The sequence below is a fragment of the Pleurodeles waltl genome, chromosome 11 (genome assembly GCF_031143425.1).
Source record: "Pleurodeles waltl isolate 20211129_DDA chromosome 11, aPleWal1.hap1.20221129, whole genome shotgun sequence".
Lineage (NCBI taxonomy): Eukaryota > Metazoa > Chordata > Amphibia > Caudata > Salamandridae > Pleurodeles > Pleurodeles waltl.
Genome location: NC_090450.1, coordinates 357,939,391 through 357,959,962, shown reverse-complemented (window position 1 = coordinate 357,959,962; position 20,572 = coordinate 357,939,391). Strand labels below are relative to the sequence as shown.

The window sequence follows — 20,572 nt, the reverse complement described above, 5'->3', positions numbered from 1 at the left end:
AAGCCAATTACCATTACATTTTGGATAGAGAGCACTTGCACTTTCACACTGGTCAGCAGTGGTAAAGTGCTCAGAGTACCAAAACCAGCAAAAATGATGTCCAGCACACAGTCAAAAATACCAGGAGCAGAGGCCAAAAGACAGGGAAAACCACGCAAAGGATGCCAGGTCCAACAGTCAGCTATTGGGAATCAAACATTATGGGACTGCACTAAAGCTATGTAGGGTGGGCACTAGTACTCAAGTAGTATTTGTTGGTTCAATGTTTTATAGTCAATTTGGTATATAAGACCCAAATTTATCTCATGAATTACGTTTGTAATGTACTACATATGCAACACTGTTTTATTTTTAAATGTTTCTTCTACTGAATGAATTCAGTGACTTGAGCCATTCTTGTATATATTTTAGACTTATTTTTAAAGTATTTTTGACTTGTTTTATGTGTTGATGGTTTATATAACCTAAGCTAACAATAACATTGAAATTGAAATGTACTTGCCTAATGGAATATGTTAACAATGAAGTCTGACATGGAATAATATGTTAATCCTTCAGCAGGAGAGTAACGTCCATTGTGACACTTCTACAGGCTGTATATTTTCTGCAGTGGCCCAATGTGGCATTTTATAGTAAATTTACTTATATAAAACAATAAAATGTTTTACACAAAAAAATAGAATGATACTCATCTGAACTTTCAACCACATCAAAATGTTACAATGGAACTACATATATTTGTGTTAGAATTTGAGTACTCTATAGTGTGCCCAGCAACTCTAGACCTTGACATTAGCACGCAGTGACTCTATTTTTACAAAACTTCTCTTCCCGGCAATAGGTTTGTCCCTGTTCTGGACATCAGCAACTCAAAGGGGATTCAGCCTACATGACTTAGTTCGGGTAATGTGTGCAAATCCAGCAAAGTTGTGCCAGCTGGAGGAACGCAAAGGGGTTCTCCGCCCAGGGTGGGATGCCGACTTGGTCATTTGGGACCCCTACAAGGAATTTGAGGTGAGTGTAAATTCTCAGATTCTGGTGCACTATAAACTGTTTGAATGTTGTTGTTCTCTTAGCCAAAAATAAAATAAACAATTAGCCTTATTAGCCATATTTCTTTATAGAGCAAGTTAGTATTGGTTGACATTGCTAGGTTTAAGAAATCAGTCTATGATAGAGATATTTCCTAGATGTATGAATTATTTAAAACATAAATTGAAAAATGATCTCACCTGTATAAACTTATGGCTTGGTGTTTCATAATTTATACTCTGACCCATAAAATTGATTATACGTTTAAATAGCAGACGTCTGCCAACAGTCAGTCAATGCAGTGGAGATATAATCATTTTACCAGAAAGGTGTAGATAAATTCAGTTCTTGGCTTTCTCATTCATTACAAGTATCATAGTTACATTATACATGTTCAATTTTTAATTCCACTAGAGTGGGTGAATTGAATAGGATTGTTCCTTCTAAGCAAGAATGTATAAAATAAGAATTTAAAGGCTTGGGAGAAATGTTCTTAGTTTTTATGCTAGATAATGACTTTAAGCACTCTAATGCCCCTTGAGTTCCAGTAGCACACTTGTTAACCTGGAAGTTTTTAAGTATGCCATACACAAAACATTTTAGGGTGAATTAAAGGTACATTTTTGAAAATCCACGTATATCATTCCAGCCAAAGACTATGACAAAAAGACTCTTAGGGCTAGAGTGACAATCGTATTGGGCCTTCCTTCTTCAGGTTAGGGACAACCACTGTTCATTCTCTCTTAATGACCCGTACAGACATTCATGTAGTAGTTTTTCCTATGAAAGGGATTGTAACCCTCTCCCGCACCATGCACCATGCATCACTGGGTTCCTCCTCACCATGACTGGATTTCTTCGTACACAGTGGTCTCCAAGGGGAGCTCTTAAGCAAGGTTATAAGTGTTTTGATCGCAAATGGTCACACTTGGAAACTGAGTTAACTCTGTAAAAATATGTAGATATGTAGCAATGCTTCCCTACTACTGAGGTTTAAATTCGGACCTATGGTAAAATGTGTTGGGGTGGTAATAGATTATTGAGTTTGAATGTTCGCCTCCCTTTCATGTGATTTCTATCATAAAAACGTGGGGTTAAATAAAGAGCCTTTACAGTCAGTGTATTCTACATGCTTCTGCCCTCTCTAGCCCTGGGTCAGGGGCATTCTTCAGAAGAGGTCTTAACTAGTGTGATCTCCAACCAATGTTCTGCTTAGCCCTGCAATAGGTGTGGAAATAGGAAACATAATACACTTTATTCATATAGCTGAACATCTTCGGCAGTGAACCAAAGAGAGAAAATCCCTCCTGCTCCTGGTTTATGTGCCTTGAAATTGACGAAAAACTATTTTTATTAGTCTGCATTCTGTTTTAAAATGTTCAGTGACTGCCTATTTCTTTTTTTTAATTTCTTAATGATTATTGTGTTTGTTATACAATTCAATGTATATGGTAATCACCCATTCGCTTGTAAGCAATCTACTGTCTGTAATCTCTTATTCTTTCAAAAAGTAAAAGACAGCACAAACCACAGTGAAACCCATGGCACTGCAAATTCATGTAAATGTGCATATCAGCCACCTCACGGGATGTTCAGTTATTCTATGTCACCTAGTTGAGATTCTGACACATAATGGAACATTGTGAGTCGGTTCGTGTGTCAGTGTTGGTCAGAGAGCATCCTACATCATTTTATTAGGAATTTCCTATCCAGGTTTCACATCACCCATGTTCCCTTGAAGTATGTCCGCTTGCCCAGTCATGGTGTTGATTCGCTGGAAGATGGTGAACCTCCTTGATTTGCAGATTGCAGTACCATCTTTCTTGACATGTTACCCCCAATTTCTACCTGTTTGTTGGTATGTTTTGCCTGTCTCACTGGGATCCTGCTGGTCAGGACCCCTGTGCTCATAGTTTGTGGCCTAATGTGTGTGTTGTCAGTAGAGCTTAACTGTGTCACTGAAGTTCTGCTAACCTGAACTTCAGTGCTTATACTCTCTCTGCTTCCAAATTAGTCACTATAGTTTAGTGACTACATATTCCAATTCCAATTGGCACACTGGACCCCCCCCCCCCCCCTTATAAGCCCCTAGTACATTGTACCTAAGAACCCAGGGCATTGGGGTTCCAGGATATCCTTATGGGCTGCAGCATTTTTTTCCCACCCATAAGGAGCTCAGACAAACCCTTCTTCAGGACTGCCACTTCAGCCTGCCGGAAATAGTGCACACACTATTTCACAGCCATTTTCACTGCACTTAAGTAACTTAGAAGTCACCTATATGTCTAACCTTCATTTACTGAAGGCTAGGTGCAAAGTTACTAATTGTGATGGCACCCTTGCATTAGCAAAGGTGCCCCCACGCTGTTCAGGGCCAATTCCCCAGACTTCGTGAGTGCGGGGATACCATTACACACGTGCAATACATATAGGTCAATGCCTATATGTAGTTTCACAATGGTAACTCTGAATATGGCCATGCAAGGTGTCCAAGATCATGGAATTGTTCTCCCATGCATCCTGGGGGATCCACCATTGACCCCCCAGTACTGCCAAACCAGCTCTCTGAGGCTTACACTGAAGCTACAGCTGCTGCCGCCTCACAGACAGGATTCTGCCCTCCTGGGGTCCAAGCAGCTCAGTCCCAGGAAGGCAGAACAAAGCATTTCCTTTGGGAGGAGGGTGTTACACACTCTACCTTTGGAAATAGGTGTTACTGGCTTGGGAGGGGTAGCCTCCAAGAGCCTCTGGAAATGCTTTGAAGGGCACAGATGGTGCCCTCCTTCCATAGGCCAGTCTACACCATTTCAGGGACCCCCAGTCCCTGCTCTGGTGCGAAACTGGACACAGGAAAGGGGAGAGACCACTCCCCTGTCCATCACCACCCCAGGGGTGGTGCCCAGAGCTCCTCCAGTGTGTCCCTGGAGTTAGCCATCTTGTTTTCCAAGGTGTGGGGACACTGTGGATACCTCTGAGTGGCCGTGCCAGCAGGTGACGTCAGAGATCCCGCCTGATAGGTGCATACCTGGTTATGTAGCCAATCCCCCTCTCAGGACTATTTAGGGTCTCTCCTGTGGGTTCCTCTTCAGATTCAGCTTGCAAGTTTCCTCCAGGAATCCTCTGCATCCTCTGCTTCAGCTTCTGACAGTCGGATCAACCACAGACTGCTCCAGGAATTGCTGGAACTGCAACAAAGTATCCAGAAAGGCTAATGTGAACCTACAACTTCAGCTCAGCCAGCAACTGCAACAGTTTCCACGGTGTGCACACTCTGAGCACGCCCTGCCTTCACCCTGCACCAGAAGAACCCAAGGAATCTCCCGTGGAGTGACGGAGTCACTTCCCTGCTCCAGCAGGCACCTTCCAAGATGATGACCTGTTCTCTGGGACTCCTCTCCTGGCGACGAGCGTGCTCCCTTGAACACAGGTGGTGGACCCCTTGTCGAAGTAAGCCTCAGCAAGGCCTACTAGTCCAAGGGGTTCGCCCTTCTCGGCACAAAGTCCTCAGACCATATAGGAAGAAGTTGGCACAGAAACTGAAATAAAAGACAAAGTTTATTAAACCTCATGAGGTGGTACTACAGTTCAAACAGCACCCTTTGGTAATGTTTGAAGTAGCACACTGAACTAAGAGAGCATGGTCCTTTTATACCCACGCAGGGGCTAAAAGAAGGTGGTACAATTATAGAAGCAAGACTTACATACATATAAGGTCATATGGAAATGCACAGTCGACAGGTAGGAGGGGCTAACAGTTTTCAAGGACTAGTTGACACATTCCTGTCTGTTACTGATTACTAACAGCTGCAGATCTTACTGGGCATGTGCGAAAGTGGGAGATGCTAAATATAACTTGTCACTAGACAGATTTTCAAGAGTAGTTAACAGAATGGCAGGACAGAGCACATGGCGGGCACATGGCAGAGAAAATGGCTGCCATGAATACAAAATGGAATCCGCGAAATGTTCACAATAGTTGCTAAATACAGGATGTCTTCTGCTAATGCTTAATCTAATCGCTAATAACTTACAACACCCTTTGACCCAGACTGTCCTAAGGTCCAGCTGTCCAAATTTGACAGAGGTAAGAGCTTGCCTTCCCAGTTTGCAACAGTACCCCTGTGCATCGCATCAACTCTAGCTCCTGGGGCCTCTGTGCACTTTTTCCAAGAATCCTTCATGCACAGTGTAGCCCATGTCTCCAGCACTCCATCCTGTGATGCACAACTCGCTGAGTTGTTCTCCGGTGACGTGGGACCTTCTTTTGTTGTGCTGCAGCAACTGCAATATTCACCTTCTTTGTCCCCGTGTCCTGGGACTCCCCTGGGTGCTGCCTTGTCATCTGTTGGCTCTCTCCAGTGTTGGGAGCCCCATCTGCCTCCTCAGTCTGAGTTAAGGCCCCCAGGTCCTTCCTGGGCCCAGGCAGCACAATTTTGACACAAAACGCAACCTTGCTTAAACCAAGGCTTGTTGGACGAATCCAGCGACGCAATCAGCCTACGTCCAACATCTCGACGTGGGACATCTCCTGCACCATGCAGGAACCCGCTGCCATCTTCTTTAGTGCTCTTCTGCAGACGTCTTCTAACCAGAGAATCCTGTTTTGCACCATCTTCCATGTTGGCAGGGGCTCCTGCCATTCCTGGAATCTTCTGCGACTTCTGGACTTGGTCTCCTGTCTTCAGGTCCAGGAATTCACCATTTGTTGCTTGCAGTCTTGCTTGGTTCTTGCAATAACTCTTATCACGACTTGTAGTGTGTCCTGGGAAAACTTGCAGTACTTTACTCATACTTTCCTGGGCCCTGGGGTGGGGTATTTTACTTACCATTGGTGTTTTCTTACACTCCTAGCGCCCCTCTACACACTACACTTGCCTAGGGTGGGAATTTGTGATTTGAATTCTACTTTCTTAGTATACGGTTTGTGTTGCCCCCAGGCCTATTTCATTCTATTGAATTTTCTACTGTTTGCACTATTTTGTGACTATTTACTTACCTGATTTTGGTCTCTAGTGTATATATTGTGTATAATACTTACCTCCAGAAGGAGTATTGCCTCTAAGATACCTTTATTTTTGGTAACACTGAAAATTGTCTTTTATTGTGTGTAAGTACTGTGTAACTATGGTGGTATTGCAGGAGCTTGCATGTCTCCTAGTTCAGCCTAAGCTGCTCTGCTACAGCTACCTCTAGACAGCCTAAGCTGCTAGAACACTGACTACATTTCACTAATAAGGGATAACTGGGTGTAAGTGCCTAGGGTAACCACTACAAACCAGGCCAGCCTCCTACACAGATGAAGCAACACTTTGGATGCAAATGTCATGTGATGCATGAATATCACCACAGATGCATTCTGGGAATGGACATTCTCTGTTCGTAGGCTTTAGTATGCCGAGTTAGGTGTAACTCTTGAGACTTAAAAGTCAAATTGGATCCATCATTGTAATATTGTGTGCTAAAGATGCATTTCTGTGAAGTTCAATGTGAAGTGTTATATGTATTATGAAAACAATCCATTTGGAGGTCTATATGAGTGATTCTGAACTTAGCCTACTCTGATTATACTAACCCATGTGTAAGTGAGCTATACTTCGATGTGGACAATCTAAGGTAAAGGGAAATCAGTAATTGGGAATGTCAGTTACGTTTGCCTCGGTCAATCTCATTGTTCAGACCCTGTATAGGGACCGAGAGTCTGGAAATTCATCTATGTTCTTTGTGGTGAAGTATGTGTGTTGCTTGCTCCTGACTATTACCCATTTTTACTTTTTTTAATGAATGTCCATGTCAAGTCATTTCCATGTGACCCTTTCCTGAGAAGTCACACAAAAAAATGGCAACCTTTTATAGAGATCCCCACAGGCCACTCGCTGGAGTTGTTAAACGTCAGATACACCATATAGAAAAAATAAAATAAGATAGGTGAATTTCGTCCAACATGAATGAGAACGAGTGGAGTCTGAAACAGGACGTGGCACAAAGAAAACCAAAAGTGTCCCCAGTTCCAAATATGAAAATAATGTCGTAAAACGTATATGCTTGTCGCAGGCTTATAAAACATGCCCCCAGTTATTATACTCCTTTTTTAACCTCAAGATGACAAAACGAATGCTGACTCGGCCACTTTTGAATTAAAAAGTTGACCTTATCGCAGCAAACAGCATATATTAGCTGTTCAGCGCTGTTTTCTATAGAAATACTTAAGCCTACAAATCACAGCAGCGGACTGCAACCCACCGAGACACCTTGCTAAGTATAAAACAAATACATGCACTGTACTACTTTGGGGGGGCATTAACAGATGTGAGGAAATAAACAAATTCAGTGTCTACCTCCAACGTTGAAATACTGACGTGAATATATGAAGGCTCGCCCCATCTCACGCTGCAGCCTATCATTATAAAGATAATCAACCCGCCCAGAGGATGGTGACATAAAAGATGGTTGAGAACGTTGAGAGCCATAGCGCACCTCCAGCCCTGTTTCCCCTACCATGGTGCTCCTCTATCCTCAGTCCTGAGCAGAGAACCTCCTGAAGACCACTGAGCGATGAGCCATCATATGCAGTTGCTTAATTACAGCTACTCTTGCATTTCATTATGTTTTTTTGTTCCTTTTTTTAAATTAAGCTGAGCATAAACCTGCCACCGTCTACCCCTTCCCGATCCCAGGGGACTCACCAGGTTCAAGTGTGGCCTTTCCCTACATTCTGAAACACAACAATATACAATAAGCAAGACTTCTGAACAGCCTCGGTAAACCGAGTAACACTAGTAAATAGCAGCTGCTTCCAGGATCCTAGATGTAGGAGGCTGGCCTGGCTTGTAGTGGGTACCAGAGGTACTTACACCTTGTGCCAGGTCCAGTTATCCCTTATTAGTGCAGAAGAGGTGTTTCTAGCAGCTTAGGCTGATAGAAGGCAGCTATGGCAAAGCAGCTTAGGCTGAACTAGGAGACATGTAAAGCTCCAACTATACCACTGGTGTCATATACACAATATCATAAGAAAACACAATAAACAGATGTACTAAAAATAAAGGTACTTTATTTTTATGACAATATGCCAAAAGTATCTCAGTGAGTACCCTCAGTATGAGGATATGATATATACACAAGATATATGTACACAAACCAAAATTATACAAATAATAGCAAGAAAAGTAATGCAAGCAGTGTAAAGTTACAATAGATTGCAATAGGAGCACATAGGTATGGGGCAACACAAACCATGTACTCCAAAAGTGGAATGCGAACCATGAATGGACCCCAAACCTATGTGAGCTTGTAGAGGGTCGCTGGGACTGTAAGAAAACAGAGAGGGTTAGAAAAATAGCCCACCCCAAGACCCTGAAAGGTAGGTGTAAAGTGCACCTACTACCCCCAGAGAGCACAGAAGTCGTGATAGGGGGATTCTGCAGGAAGAACAAACACCAGCAATGGAACAACAGTGGATTTCCAGGCCTGAGTACCTTTAAGACAAGGGGACCAAGTCCAATAGTCGCGACAGTGTCGAGAGTGGGCAGGAGCCCAGGAAATGCCAGCTGAGGGTACAAGGAAGCTGCCACCTGTTGGAAGAAGCTTGGAGTTCTGCAAGAAAGAAGAGGACTAGGAACTTCCCCTTTGGTGGATGGATGTCCCACGTCGCGATGAAGCTTGCAGAGGTGTTCCCACGCAGAAATACCACCAACAAGCCTTGCTAGCTGCAAGGGTCACGGTAGAAGTTTTTGGGTGCTGCTATGGCCCAGGAGGGACCAGGATATCGCCACTTGGAGGAGGAGACAGACGGGGCACCCAGCAAGTTAGGGAGCCCTCACAGAAGCAGGCAGCACCCACAGAAGTACCTGAACAAGCACTTAGAAGAAAAGTAAACCGGAGTCCACCTGAAGTCATAAAAGGGAGTCTCACGACGCCGGAGGACAACTCAGAAGGTTGTGCACTGCAGGAAGGAGTGTTGGGGACACAGGCTTGGCTCTGCACAAAGGAAATCCTGGAAGAGTGCACAGGAGCCGGAGCAGCTGCAAATCATGCGGTACCCAGCAATGCAGTCTAGCGTGGGGAGGCAAGGACTTACCTCCACCAAACTTGGACTGAAGAGTCACTGGACTGTGGGAGTCACTTGGACAGAGTTGCTGAGTTCCAGGGACAACGCTTGTTGTGCTGAGAGGGGACCCAGAGGACCAGTGATGCAGTCTTTTGGTGCCTGCGGTTGCAGGGGGAAGATTCTGTCGACCCACAGGAGATTTCTTCAGAGCTCCTGGTGCAGAGAGGAGGCAGGCTACCTCCAGAGCATGCACCACCTGGAAACAGTTGAGAAAGCCGACAGGATGAAGCGATACAAGGTTGCTAGTAGTCGTCTTGCTACTATGTTGCGGTTTTGCAGGCGTCTTGAGCAGTCAGCAGTCGATCCTTTGGCAGAAGGTGAAGAGGGAGATGCAGAGGAACTCTGGTGAGCTCTTGCATTCGTTATCTGAAGAATTCCCCAAAGCAGAGACCCTAAATAGCCAGGAAAGGAGGTTTGGCTACCAAGGAAGGAGGATTGGCTACCAAGAGAGGTAAGAGCCTATCAGAAGGAGCCTCTGACGTCACCTGCTGGAACTGGCCACTCAGAGCAGTCCAGTGTGCCACAAATACCTCTGTTTCCAAGATGGCAGAGGTCTGGGACACACTGGAGGAGCTCTGGGCACCTCCCCTGGGAGGTGCAGGTCAGAGGAGTGGTTACTCCCCTTTCCTTTGTCCAGTTTCACGCCAGCGCAGGGCTGGGGGATCCCTAAACCGGTGTATACTGGCTTATGCAGAGATCGGCATCATCAGTGCCCATCAAAGCATTTCCAGAGGCTGGAGGAGGCTACTCCTCCCCAGCCTTCACACCTATTTCCAAAGGGAGAGGGTGTTACACCCTCTCTCAGAGGAAATCCTTTGTTCTGCCTTCCTGGGCCAGGGCTGCCCTGACCCCAGGAGGGCAGAAACCTGTCTGAGGGGTTGGCAGCAGCAGCAGCTGCGGTGGAGACCCCGGAAAGGCAGTTTGGCAGTACCTTAGTTCTGTGCTAGAGACCCGGGGGATCATGGAATTGTCTCCCCAATGCCAGAATGGCATTAGGGTGACAATTCCATGATCTTAGACATGTTACATGGCCACGTTCGGAGTTACCATTGTGACGCTGTAAATAGGTAGTGACCTATGTACAGTGCACACGTGTAATGGTGTCCCCGCACTCACAAAGTCCGGGGAATTTGTCCTGAACGATGTGGGGGCACCTTGGCTAGTGCCAGGGTGCCCACACACTAAGTAACTTTGCACCCAACCTTCACCAGGTGAAAATTAGACATATAGGTGACTTATAAGTTACTTAAGTGCAGTGGTAAATGGCTGTGAAATAACGTGGACGTTATTTCACGCAGGCTGCAGTGGCAGGCCTGTGTAAGAATTGTCAGAGCTCCCTATGGGTGGCAAAATAAATGCTGCAGCCCACAGGGATCTCCTGGAACCCCAATACCTTGGGTACCTCAGTACCATATACTAGGGAAGTATATGGGTGTACCAGTATGCCAATGTGAATTGGTAAATTTAGTCACTAGCCTGTTAGTGACAAATCTGGAAAGCAGAGAGAGCATAACCACTGAGGTTCTGGTTAGCAGAGCCTCAGTGAGACAGTTAGGCATCACACAGGGAACACATACATATAGGCCACAAACTTATGAGCACTGGGGTCCTGGCTAGCAGGGTCCCAGTGACACAGTGAAAACACCCTGACACATATTCACAAACAGGCCAAAAGTGGGGGTAACAAGGCTCGAAAGAGGCTACTTTCTCACACTAGACCTATATTTTCACACAAGTTACACGATCAACTCATAAATTTTCTAAAGTGTATACGATCCTTTCTTTGACTTGTGCTGCCATTGAAATGTCAGTCCTGAAGAACGGGCGTTGTAAAAATCGTAGCAGAAACATCTTTGCAACACTTACATTCAATTGTTTTCCTGACATCAAGACCTACTGATTTGTTTCTCCAAGGTGTGTATAAACGCTCACAGTTTAATCTACCACATCTCAGTCATGGGCACAGTAAAGATAAAAAGTTGTTTTCCGTGATCAAAGATCATTTTTGCTGTTCATGTTATACAAGCAAAGTTAAAGTACAAATTCTACAAATACCCTAGGCTTTCTTGCCATATTCTGGGGAAATCACTTCCTTATTCTCCTCCTATTTTACAACTGAACTTATGTGAAGACACACTATATGCACTAAAACACCCACGTGTAAAAACCTTCAGCACATGCTTGCTTCTCGAACACCTGCTAAAATGTCGTTCTATTTTAGGCTAGAAATGTAACAGCTTAATTTTGTTTGGCCCAAATGAGGTCTCAATGCACCATAAACCAACATTTAATGGTGTCAGATTTTCACTGTTGAGCCCTGCAAAACACTGTTGAATGGAATAGGGAAATGGCTGGAATTTACAACGGGTGAGAGTAGAATTGAAAAAGAGAAGTCGGCAACTAGATAAGAAGATAACATATGAATCCGTAAGTGAACATGCCAATGTAAAATCATTCTAGCTCTTATCTTCTATACCCTACTATCCATCAAATGGCAATGCTCAGGAACAACTAATCAGCAGCTCTTTATTAACAAGCTCCTCAATTGATTTATAAGAGTAGCCTGTCCCCATTCTCTCACTTTGGAGCCTGGGTCTCCAAACTCAAGCCATAGGAAAACAATCTGTACACTTCCACTTTCTTGGGAAGCTGTTTCCTGACTCGTCTTGTGCCATTCTAAATCAAAGGCCATTCAGAATGGATCCCTCCAGTCCCAGTACTCAGGCTGTTGCGAAACTCGGAGTCTTACTGCCATACTTGTGCTTTTCACTCTCGATGCACCTACACACATGCAACATGACAGTGGATTGTCAGCACAAGGATCTGTGGCTCACATAGAAGCAGAACCTTACACACAATAAATCAATAGGCAACACTCTCCTTGACGTAGTGAAAAGTTCTGGTAACACTGAGGGTTCACAAAAACTCAGCCACCACACGTCTATATCACTTACCCTGGACATGGGCCATAGTGTCTTATTTCCATTATGTGTGACACTACAGGTTACAAAACAGGTTCTGGACATTACATTAAGAGAGACAGGCTTAGATCTCTGCACACATGATAGACTAGCATGGTGCTAGGGCCAAACAAAAAGTCAGGATACCAATTTCACATTCAATCAGGCATTCCCTTTCAAACACCGGAAAAATCCCCATGAAAGCATAGGTGGAGTAGCACTAAGTCATCACTATTCTATCACCTGCAGAGAAGTGCAGTGTTCAGATTATGACTCCTTTGAATGCTTATTAGTCTCTTCTTCAGTGTATGTTATCATGTACCAGTCATGAAAAAAGAGCTTACTAACTTATACAGACACATTATATCCCTATTTAAGAGAGCGAGCACCATAGATAACAGGAACATCTAGGCAAACAATCTTAACTAATGAATGGCATGCACTCCTGACTCAAAAAATCATTAAAGCATTCAGGAGGCTAATCTCTGAATTCTAATCCACAAATTGCCAAAAATTCTCTTGGAAAGATCATATTCTACTAAAACATCCACGTAAATGATGAGTTCAGCATCAAAGCTATTCAGGCACCTAACAGAACTTCCTACTTGCTATACAGAAAGTTGAAAACTATCAACTTACATTCTTTCCTTCCAAGTTTCAATACCATAAATGATCCAATTATGAAACCCAGCAAATTTCCTTAGAAAACTAAAAAATAAAGCCATTGTAGCATTCCATTAACTGGCCCAACTTAGGCCCAGGGGCGTAGCTGTGGTCAATAAGATTGCGGGATGTGAGCTTCAGCTTTCCCAACAGTGGATATCTTGTTAAAGCACTTATATGAGAAGGACATACAAGGGGCTTAAGAGGTAGTGGTAGGAGAGGAGGGTGGATTGTTAGGGGCACCTAAAGTCCAACTTTTTTCAAACTAATAAACATTTTTAAGGCCTTCGAAACAGAAACAAGAGGGAGTGTGTGTGTATGTTTTTATCAGTGTGGGCATGTAACAATTCCAGATGAATTCCAACAGAGACATCATCACACCCGGCTGAAAGCTGCTGTACCCAACTATTTACTGCAGAATACATTTTTAGGGGGTGTAACACCCAAACACCCCTCCTGAAGCTATGCCCCTGCTTAGAGCACACCAAGCTATCAAGAAGTATGAGAGGAGAAATTATCTTGTAGACCACTGAGGTCCACTACTTGAAACAAATAGTCAGGGCCCTTGAAAAAAGTTTAATGAAAGCTGAACTTACAGCTTTTCTCACCATCTGTCAGATAAACTCCAGAGGCTATGACACAACAGAGACAAGAAGGGCATTTCTCTATGTCCACCTTGTAGGAGGCTGGCCTGGTGTGTAGTGGGTACCTATGGTACTTACACCTTACAACAGCTCCAGTTATCCCTTATTAGTGTAGTGTAGGCAGTGTCTAGAAGCCAGGGCTTATCTAGGAGACATGCAAAACTCATGCAATAACACTGTAGTCACATAGTACTCACACACATGAAAGAAAATACTTAGGCCCTCATTACAACCCTGGCGGATGGTGGTAAAGCAGGTGTAATACCGCCAATAGGCCAGCGGAAAACAAAATGGAATCATAACCATGGCGGAAACCGCCAACATAGACAGCCACTTTAGCACTCCGACCCCCACGGCGGTAGAAACAAACACTGCAGCGGTAACCGCCAACAGACAGGCAGAGGACAAAGTACCGCCCACTGTATTACAAAATGCCTATCAGCCACCTTTTCCGGGGAGGAACCAACGCTATCAAAAGCAAAACGGAAACAGTACACAGAAGGGAAACCACTCACCTCTCGACACCCAACGAGGAACCAGGACGCCATGGAGCCCGAGTTACACGTACTGCCCATGCTGGTCTTCCTCCTGCTGTATCAGGAGCAGGACAGATGCCGTTGATGACCACGGTGAGTACTGCACCTACAACACAGGGGAGGGGGGAGGGAAAAGAGAGTGACACACACACACAACATGCAATAACCCCCCCCCACCCTCACCCACAACACCATACACTCAAATACATGCAGCAACATTACATATACACCCCCTCCCCCCGGAAGAACGCAAGGACAAAATTAAATGATTGTAACGATTGTAATCATGAAAAATCAGATAGTGAAAGTTCAAAAATCAGTATATACAAATATGTACACCAACTACACAAGTCCGGATAGTGTAGCAATCATTGTCCGTGGACCAGTGGTCCCAAAATGCATGGGCAAAGCCCACACATGATACCTGACTCAAAACGGAGAGAACACTGCAAGGGCATCAGATTGAAAATAAATAGGCACCTCAGGGGGAAGGGGAGGGGGGCACCTCAGCCGGATGAAAGCACAACGCCCCTGCTCCTCGAGGGGGCTCCAAGCCCATTGCTGTATCTTGGGGAGTGCAAAGCCACAGTGTCTCAAGTCTTTCCAGTGGGTGGGTTGCCCACTGCTTTATCCTGGGGAGTGCAAAGCCACAGTCTCTCAAGTCTTTCCAGTGGGTGGTTTGCCCACTGCTGTATCCTGGGGAGTGCAAAGCCACAGTCTCTCAAGTCTTTCCAGTGGGTGGTTTGCCCACTGCTTTATCCTGGGGAGTGCAAAGCCACAGTCTCTCAAGTCTTTCAGTGGGTGGTTTACCCACTGCTTTATCCTGGGGAGTGCAAAGCCAAAGTCTCTCAAGTGGATAATAGTCTCCACTGGTTCTGGAGGGGGCTTGGTGCCCAGAGTGCTTCATCCTGCCAAGGACTGAGGTAGTGGATGCTTTTCTCCACTGGTTCTGGAGGGGGCATTGTGCCCAGAGTGCTTAATCCTGACAAGGACTGAGGTAGTGGATGCTTTTCTCCACTGGTTCTGGAGGAGGCATTGTGCACAGAGTGCTTCATCCTGGAAAGGACTGAGGTAGTGGATGTGATTCTCCACTGGGTCTGGAGGGGGCCTTGTGCCCAGCGTGCTTCATCCTGCCAAGGACTGAGGTACTGGATGCTTTTCTCCACTGGTTCTGGAGGGGGCCTTGTGCCCAGAGTGCTTCATCCTGCCAAGGACAGAGGTAGTGGATGTGATTCTCCAGTGGTTCTGGAGGGGGCCTTATGCCCAGAGTGCTTCATCCTGCCAACGACTGAGGTAGTGGATGTCATTCTCCACTGGTTCTGGAGGGGGCATTGTGCCCAGAGTGCTCCACATGCAGTGTCGCAGGTCCCATTCCCTCACCTGGGTGTGTGCGCTATGAGATTGCCAGGGAACAGGTAGCATGATACGCCATGGAGGCAGGGACATACCCCACCCTGCTAAGGCTTCACCTTCCACCTACAGGTGCAAACGGTGATGAGAGTCATGCCTCATGGAAGCTGGGCAGGGTCCAGGAAGTCTCCTCCAGCCTCGGACGGCTGCCCACTGGGGATGGTAGCCATGTCAGCTGTGGTGCCACTGTCCGAGCACGTCGCGGGGCTTGTGGCAGTGCTTGCGGCGGTGTATGTGTCGGCGGTGGTGGTGCATGTGTCAGCACCTGTTGAGGGACACAGCAAGACGTCTCCTGCAGCCTCGGACGGCTGCCCACCAGGGAAGATGCTGGGGACTGTTGCTGAGGCTGCAGACGTGCAGGTGGCGGTGCAGATGGCTGTGCAGGTGGTGGTTCAGGTGGCGGTGCAGGTGACAGTGATGGGGGCGGGACAGGTTGTGGTGTTTGACGTTGTACAGGTTGGTGTAGTCGTTGACAGAAGGGGTGACACTAGTCCCTCAGTCGGTGCCACTGTGCCCTGTCCTGACCTGCTCTTCTGCTTTTGTCCCTTCCCCACCTTTGATGGTGCCGCAGGTGTCTTGCCACTGTCCCCTTTTGTTTTAGCAGAGCCCTTGGTGGCTGGTAGGTGCGGCTTCTCCCTCCGGGATGTGGGCACCTTCTTCACCTTGGCAGGTGGCGAAATGTCTTTGGCCTCGCAAGGTGGCACACTGGCAGCCCTGATGGGTGGCGCACTCGATGACTCCGCAGTTGCTGGCACCACTGTGCCTGGGGATTTGGTGGCTGAGGTGCTGGGCTGGGACCTGGAAAGCCTGGCCCTAGGGAAAGGACAGGGGGGAGGTGTAGGGAAGAGGTCAATGTTAGCCAGGAAAAGCTTCTTAGACACCCTGGGATGGGATGATGGAGGGGGTTTGGGAGTGGAGGAAGACGTAGTGGTTGTAGGAAGTGGACGTTTGGTTAATTTGGGTGAAGGTGCATGTGCCGGAGGCTGTTGTGAGGTGGATGGCTGTTGGGTGGGTGTGTGCCTGCATTTGTGTACTTTGGGAGGAGGGCTCACAGACACACTGGGAGAAGACACTGGGGATGTGTGCATGGTAGTGGGGGTGGTGATCGAACGTGAGCGGTGTGTGGTGATGGGCGTGCTGGTGATGGAGGTAGTGGCTGATGATGTAGTGCATGCAGTGAGTGGAGACGAGACAGGGAGGGAGGAGAAGGACGTGGAGACACAGTGGAGGCAGTGGATGTTGCTGTGTCTTCATGGGGATGGTGCTTGTGTGAGTGCTTGTGGGATGTGTGGTGCTTATTTTTGCAATGTCCACTCTTGTGTGTTGATGAGTGTGCATGCTGGTCTGATGGTGTGCTTGGGATAGGCTGAGGTACAGGGGATTGGGTCTTGGTGGAGGAAGTTGGAGGGAGGAGGTTGGACACAGGGACAATGTCTGCCATCAGTGCTGAGGTCAGAGCCTGAAATGCTCTCTGTTGGGCCGCCTGCCCAGAATGAATGCCCTCCAGGTATGCATTTGTTTGTTGCACATGCCTCTCAACACCCTGGATAGCATTCAAAATGGTAGATTGCCCAACAGTGAGGGATCTCAGGAGGTCAATAGCTTCCTCACGGAGGGCAGCAGGGCTGACTGTGGCAGGGCCTGAGGTGCCTGGGGCAAAGGAGATGCCCACCCTCCTGAGGGGTTGCTTGGAGGGCGGTGCTGGTGGGGGGGGTGGTGGCTGTACCTGTTGATGCGGTGGGCACAGAGGTGCCCGCCACCGCAAGGGAGCTCCTATCAGAGGGGTTGCTGGTGGATGCTCCTGTCCCCGTCGTGGAGCTCCCCTCGCCCTCCATCCCACTGGTGGCTTCAGACTCCTTTGCTTCACCCTCCAAGGCCAAGTAGGTTGCAGCTCCCTCCTGCTCCGGTGCCACTGCTGCTCCGCCAGATGATGCTATTGCACGCAAGAACAGGGAGACAAAACAAAAAGGGGGGGGAGACAGAATAAACACATGTTCAGTGCATACAACACCACTACCGTTGGCGGACACAACACACAGGGAGCAGCCCTCTGCACTAAGCCATGCACTAACAGTTCCTAGCAAATTCACATGCCCATGGGGGACAAGGCCTAAGCCCAATTGCTGCACACCTGGAAGTCACAGGAGCCTGACTATGTGTAGATGGCTATTACCAGTAGTGGGATTGGGGTGCCAAAGAACCTGGCTAACAAGGGACCTAGCCTTCCAAGTTTGCCCTGGCCTAGGGGAACCCACAGCCCACTTTGACCACCCAGACTCCTCGTAAAGCATGCAGAGTCAGCTGAATTAGAGTGTACTCACCCCCTTGTGGCTGCTGTGATGCCCTCAAGCGCCCATCCAACTCCGGATAGGCCACCATCTTTTACGCCAGTGGGTGCTCCGTCTATGGTAGACGCCCAGGGTCCGGACGTTCTTGCCAATGGCACGCCAAATATCCTTCTTCTGGTGGGCGCTGACCTAGAGGAAAAGTGAAGTAAAAATGGATATTTCTAGCCCATACATTTCATTTCACGCATTGCCAAACACCTCCAACCCTGGCCCAGCCATATATACACACACAATCCTGACATGCTGGCCTGTCCCCCTCCTCTTCCATCCACGACACTCCATACACTCAGGTGCCATCCACCATGTTCACAGTGTACTCACCTGTTTGTCTGGTGGACCGTACAGTTGCGTGTACTGGGGGAGGACCCCATCCACCAGTTTCTCCAAGTCCTCTGAAGTGAAGGCAGGGGCCCTTTCCCCAAACACTGTAGCCATTGTCACTTCCAGACACAGTTCACAGCTGCACTTGCAGTGTAGATCCTCTCCTGTTGAAGGTCAGGTATCAAGTGAGTGAACAGTAAGAAAATGGCGGTCATGTCCGTGGCGGTGCATACCGTCACTGCTGGCGTACATCGTCATTGGCTCCTGGGACCCATAGGGCCCAATGTTAACCAATGCTAAATTGCGCTGTGGTCTTCGGCCGCCCACCGTGATGCTGTACAACGCCAGCGCAGTTACCTCATTTCCCCTTGTCCCATCTTACAGGTCAGGCAGACGCAATTTCAGGGGGCCACATGGGATGGAAAAAAACTGCGTCACACCTATCTAGGCCTGGAATACAGACAGATACCGGCACATTGCGATTTTCCAACATTTTAGCAAATAACACATTGTGATACCTAAGTGTTGGATGACCCTCTGCTCGCTGTTCTCCTCCATAGGGCATGTCTGCTGGGGCAGGTGATGAGATGGCGGCATCTTCCGGTGCACAGACCCCTGGTAGACCTGTCGACAATGGAAGAGAGACACATCATTATCACATACAGACTTGATCGTGCAACAATCCTGGAACTGTGTGCCCAGATGGAGCCAGACCTGATTTCAGCTATCTGCCATCCCACAGGAATCCCCCCTCTAGTGCAGGTCCTGTCTGTACTCCATTTCCTGGCCAGTGGGTCCTTTCAAACAACAGTGGCCATGGCATCAGGAATGTTCCAGCCAATGTTCCCTAACGTGTTGTCCAGAGTGTTATCTGTCCTGCTGAAACACATGCTCAGCTACACGTTTTCCCTCAGGTGGAGGATTTGCCCATAGTGAAAGGTGACTTCTATGCCCTGGGACATATCCCCAACATCAATGGTGCCATTGATGGTACACATATGGCATTTGTCCCCCCGCAGGAATGAACAGGTGTACAGAAACCGGAAAAGCTACCATTCCATGAATGTGCAGATGGTGTGTTTGGCAGACCAGTACATCTCCTATGTGAATGCGAAGTATCCTGGCTCTGTGCATGACGCTTACATTTTGAGGACCAGCAGCATCCCTTATGTGATGGGGCAACTCCTGAGGCACCATGTGTGGCTAATATGTGAGCCCAAGGTCCCAACACAGTTGACATAGGTGTCTGGGTATGGGGTTGTCCCTAAGGGTTAGTGTCTGTCTAACAGTTGTCCCTCGACATTTGCAGGTGACTCTGGTTAACCCAACCTGTCATGGCTACTGACCCCAGAGAGGAATCCCAGGACAAGGCCAGAGGAACGCTACAATAAGGCACATGGGTGAACTAGGAGGATTATAGAATGCACCTTTGGCCTCCTGAAGGCCAGATTCCGGTGCCTCCATCCTACAGGTGGCTCCCTATACTACTCACCGAAGAAGGTGTGCCAGATAATTGTGGCCTGCTGTATGCTGCACAACCTGGCTTTACGACACCAGGTGCCTTTTCTGCAGGAGGATGGGCCAGATGGTGGTCTTGTGGCAGCTGTGGAGCCTGTGGACAGTGAAGAAGAGGAGGCAGAAGAAGAAGATGTGGACAACCGAAACAACATCATCATGCAATACTTCCAGTGAGACACAGGTAAGGAGATGTAACTGCTTCCCAGATCTCATACTATTGTTGGAGCTAGCATAAGTCTGTCATGTTCACTCAGTATATGGAACCTGACTTGTTACTTTGCCTTTCCATTTCACAGATCTGGGTCCCACTTTGTGCCCTCTGCTATGTTTACTGCTGGCCTACAGCTGTGTTACATTGGTATGTGGACAAGTACATTGACATTGCTATATTCCAGAGGTTTTGCAATTACACATTAGTGAAAGCACAGACAGACTCCAGATTGTTTTTTGATTCAAGTGTGTTTATTTCTGTGCAAATAAGTGGAGGGGTGTGTGAAATGGGCTTGGGTGATGGTGGAGGAATGTCCATGGCTGAGTCCAGTCTTTGTTTCACAGGTGCATTGTCCAATGGGGCATAGGAAGTGCAGCAATGGCAGTTTAAGGTGGACAGGGTGACAAAGTGGGACAGAAGGGTTATATTCAGGGGGGTCTTATTTCCTGGCGGGGGTCTTGGCAATGTTCTCTGTCTTGTTCCTGGATGGCAGGGACCGTTTGCGGGGTGGTTCTCCTTCTGCAGGGGGTGGGGTGCTGGTGGCCTGTTGTTTCTGTGTCGTGCCTCCTGTTCAATAGCACCAGCGGAGGTGGAGGGCTATTCTTCATCCAGGCTATTGTCAGGGGCCCATTGGTGTGCCACTGTGTCCCTCCTGGTGTTGAGAAGGTCTGCCAGTACCCCTGCAATAGTGACCAGGGTGATGTTGATGGACTTCAAGTTCTCCCTGATCCCCAGGTCATGTTCCTCCTGCTGCTGCTGGGTCTCCTGAAACTTGGCCAGTACCATGCCCATGGTCTCCTGGGAATGGTGGTAAGCTCCCATGAT

The 20,572-nt window shown here is 47.4% G+C and overlaps 1 protein-coding gene across 1 annotated transcript in view; it reads left to right on the top strand.

Annotated features, from left to right (window-relative positions):
• LOC138266621 (allantoinase, mitochondrial-like) overlaps positions 1–20,572 on the top strand; it is a 1,999,095-nt gene that overhangs the window by 1,827,005 nt on the left and 151,518 nt on the right. Inside the window, exon 10 of the mRNA XM_069215446.1 lies at positions 842–1,014. Coding sequence (XP_069071547.1) covers positions 842–1,014 — 173 coding nt within the window. The remainder of the gene's footprint in view (positions 1–841; positions 1,015–20,572) is intronic.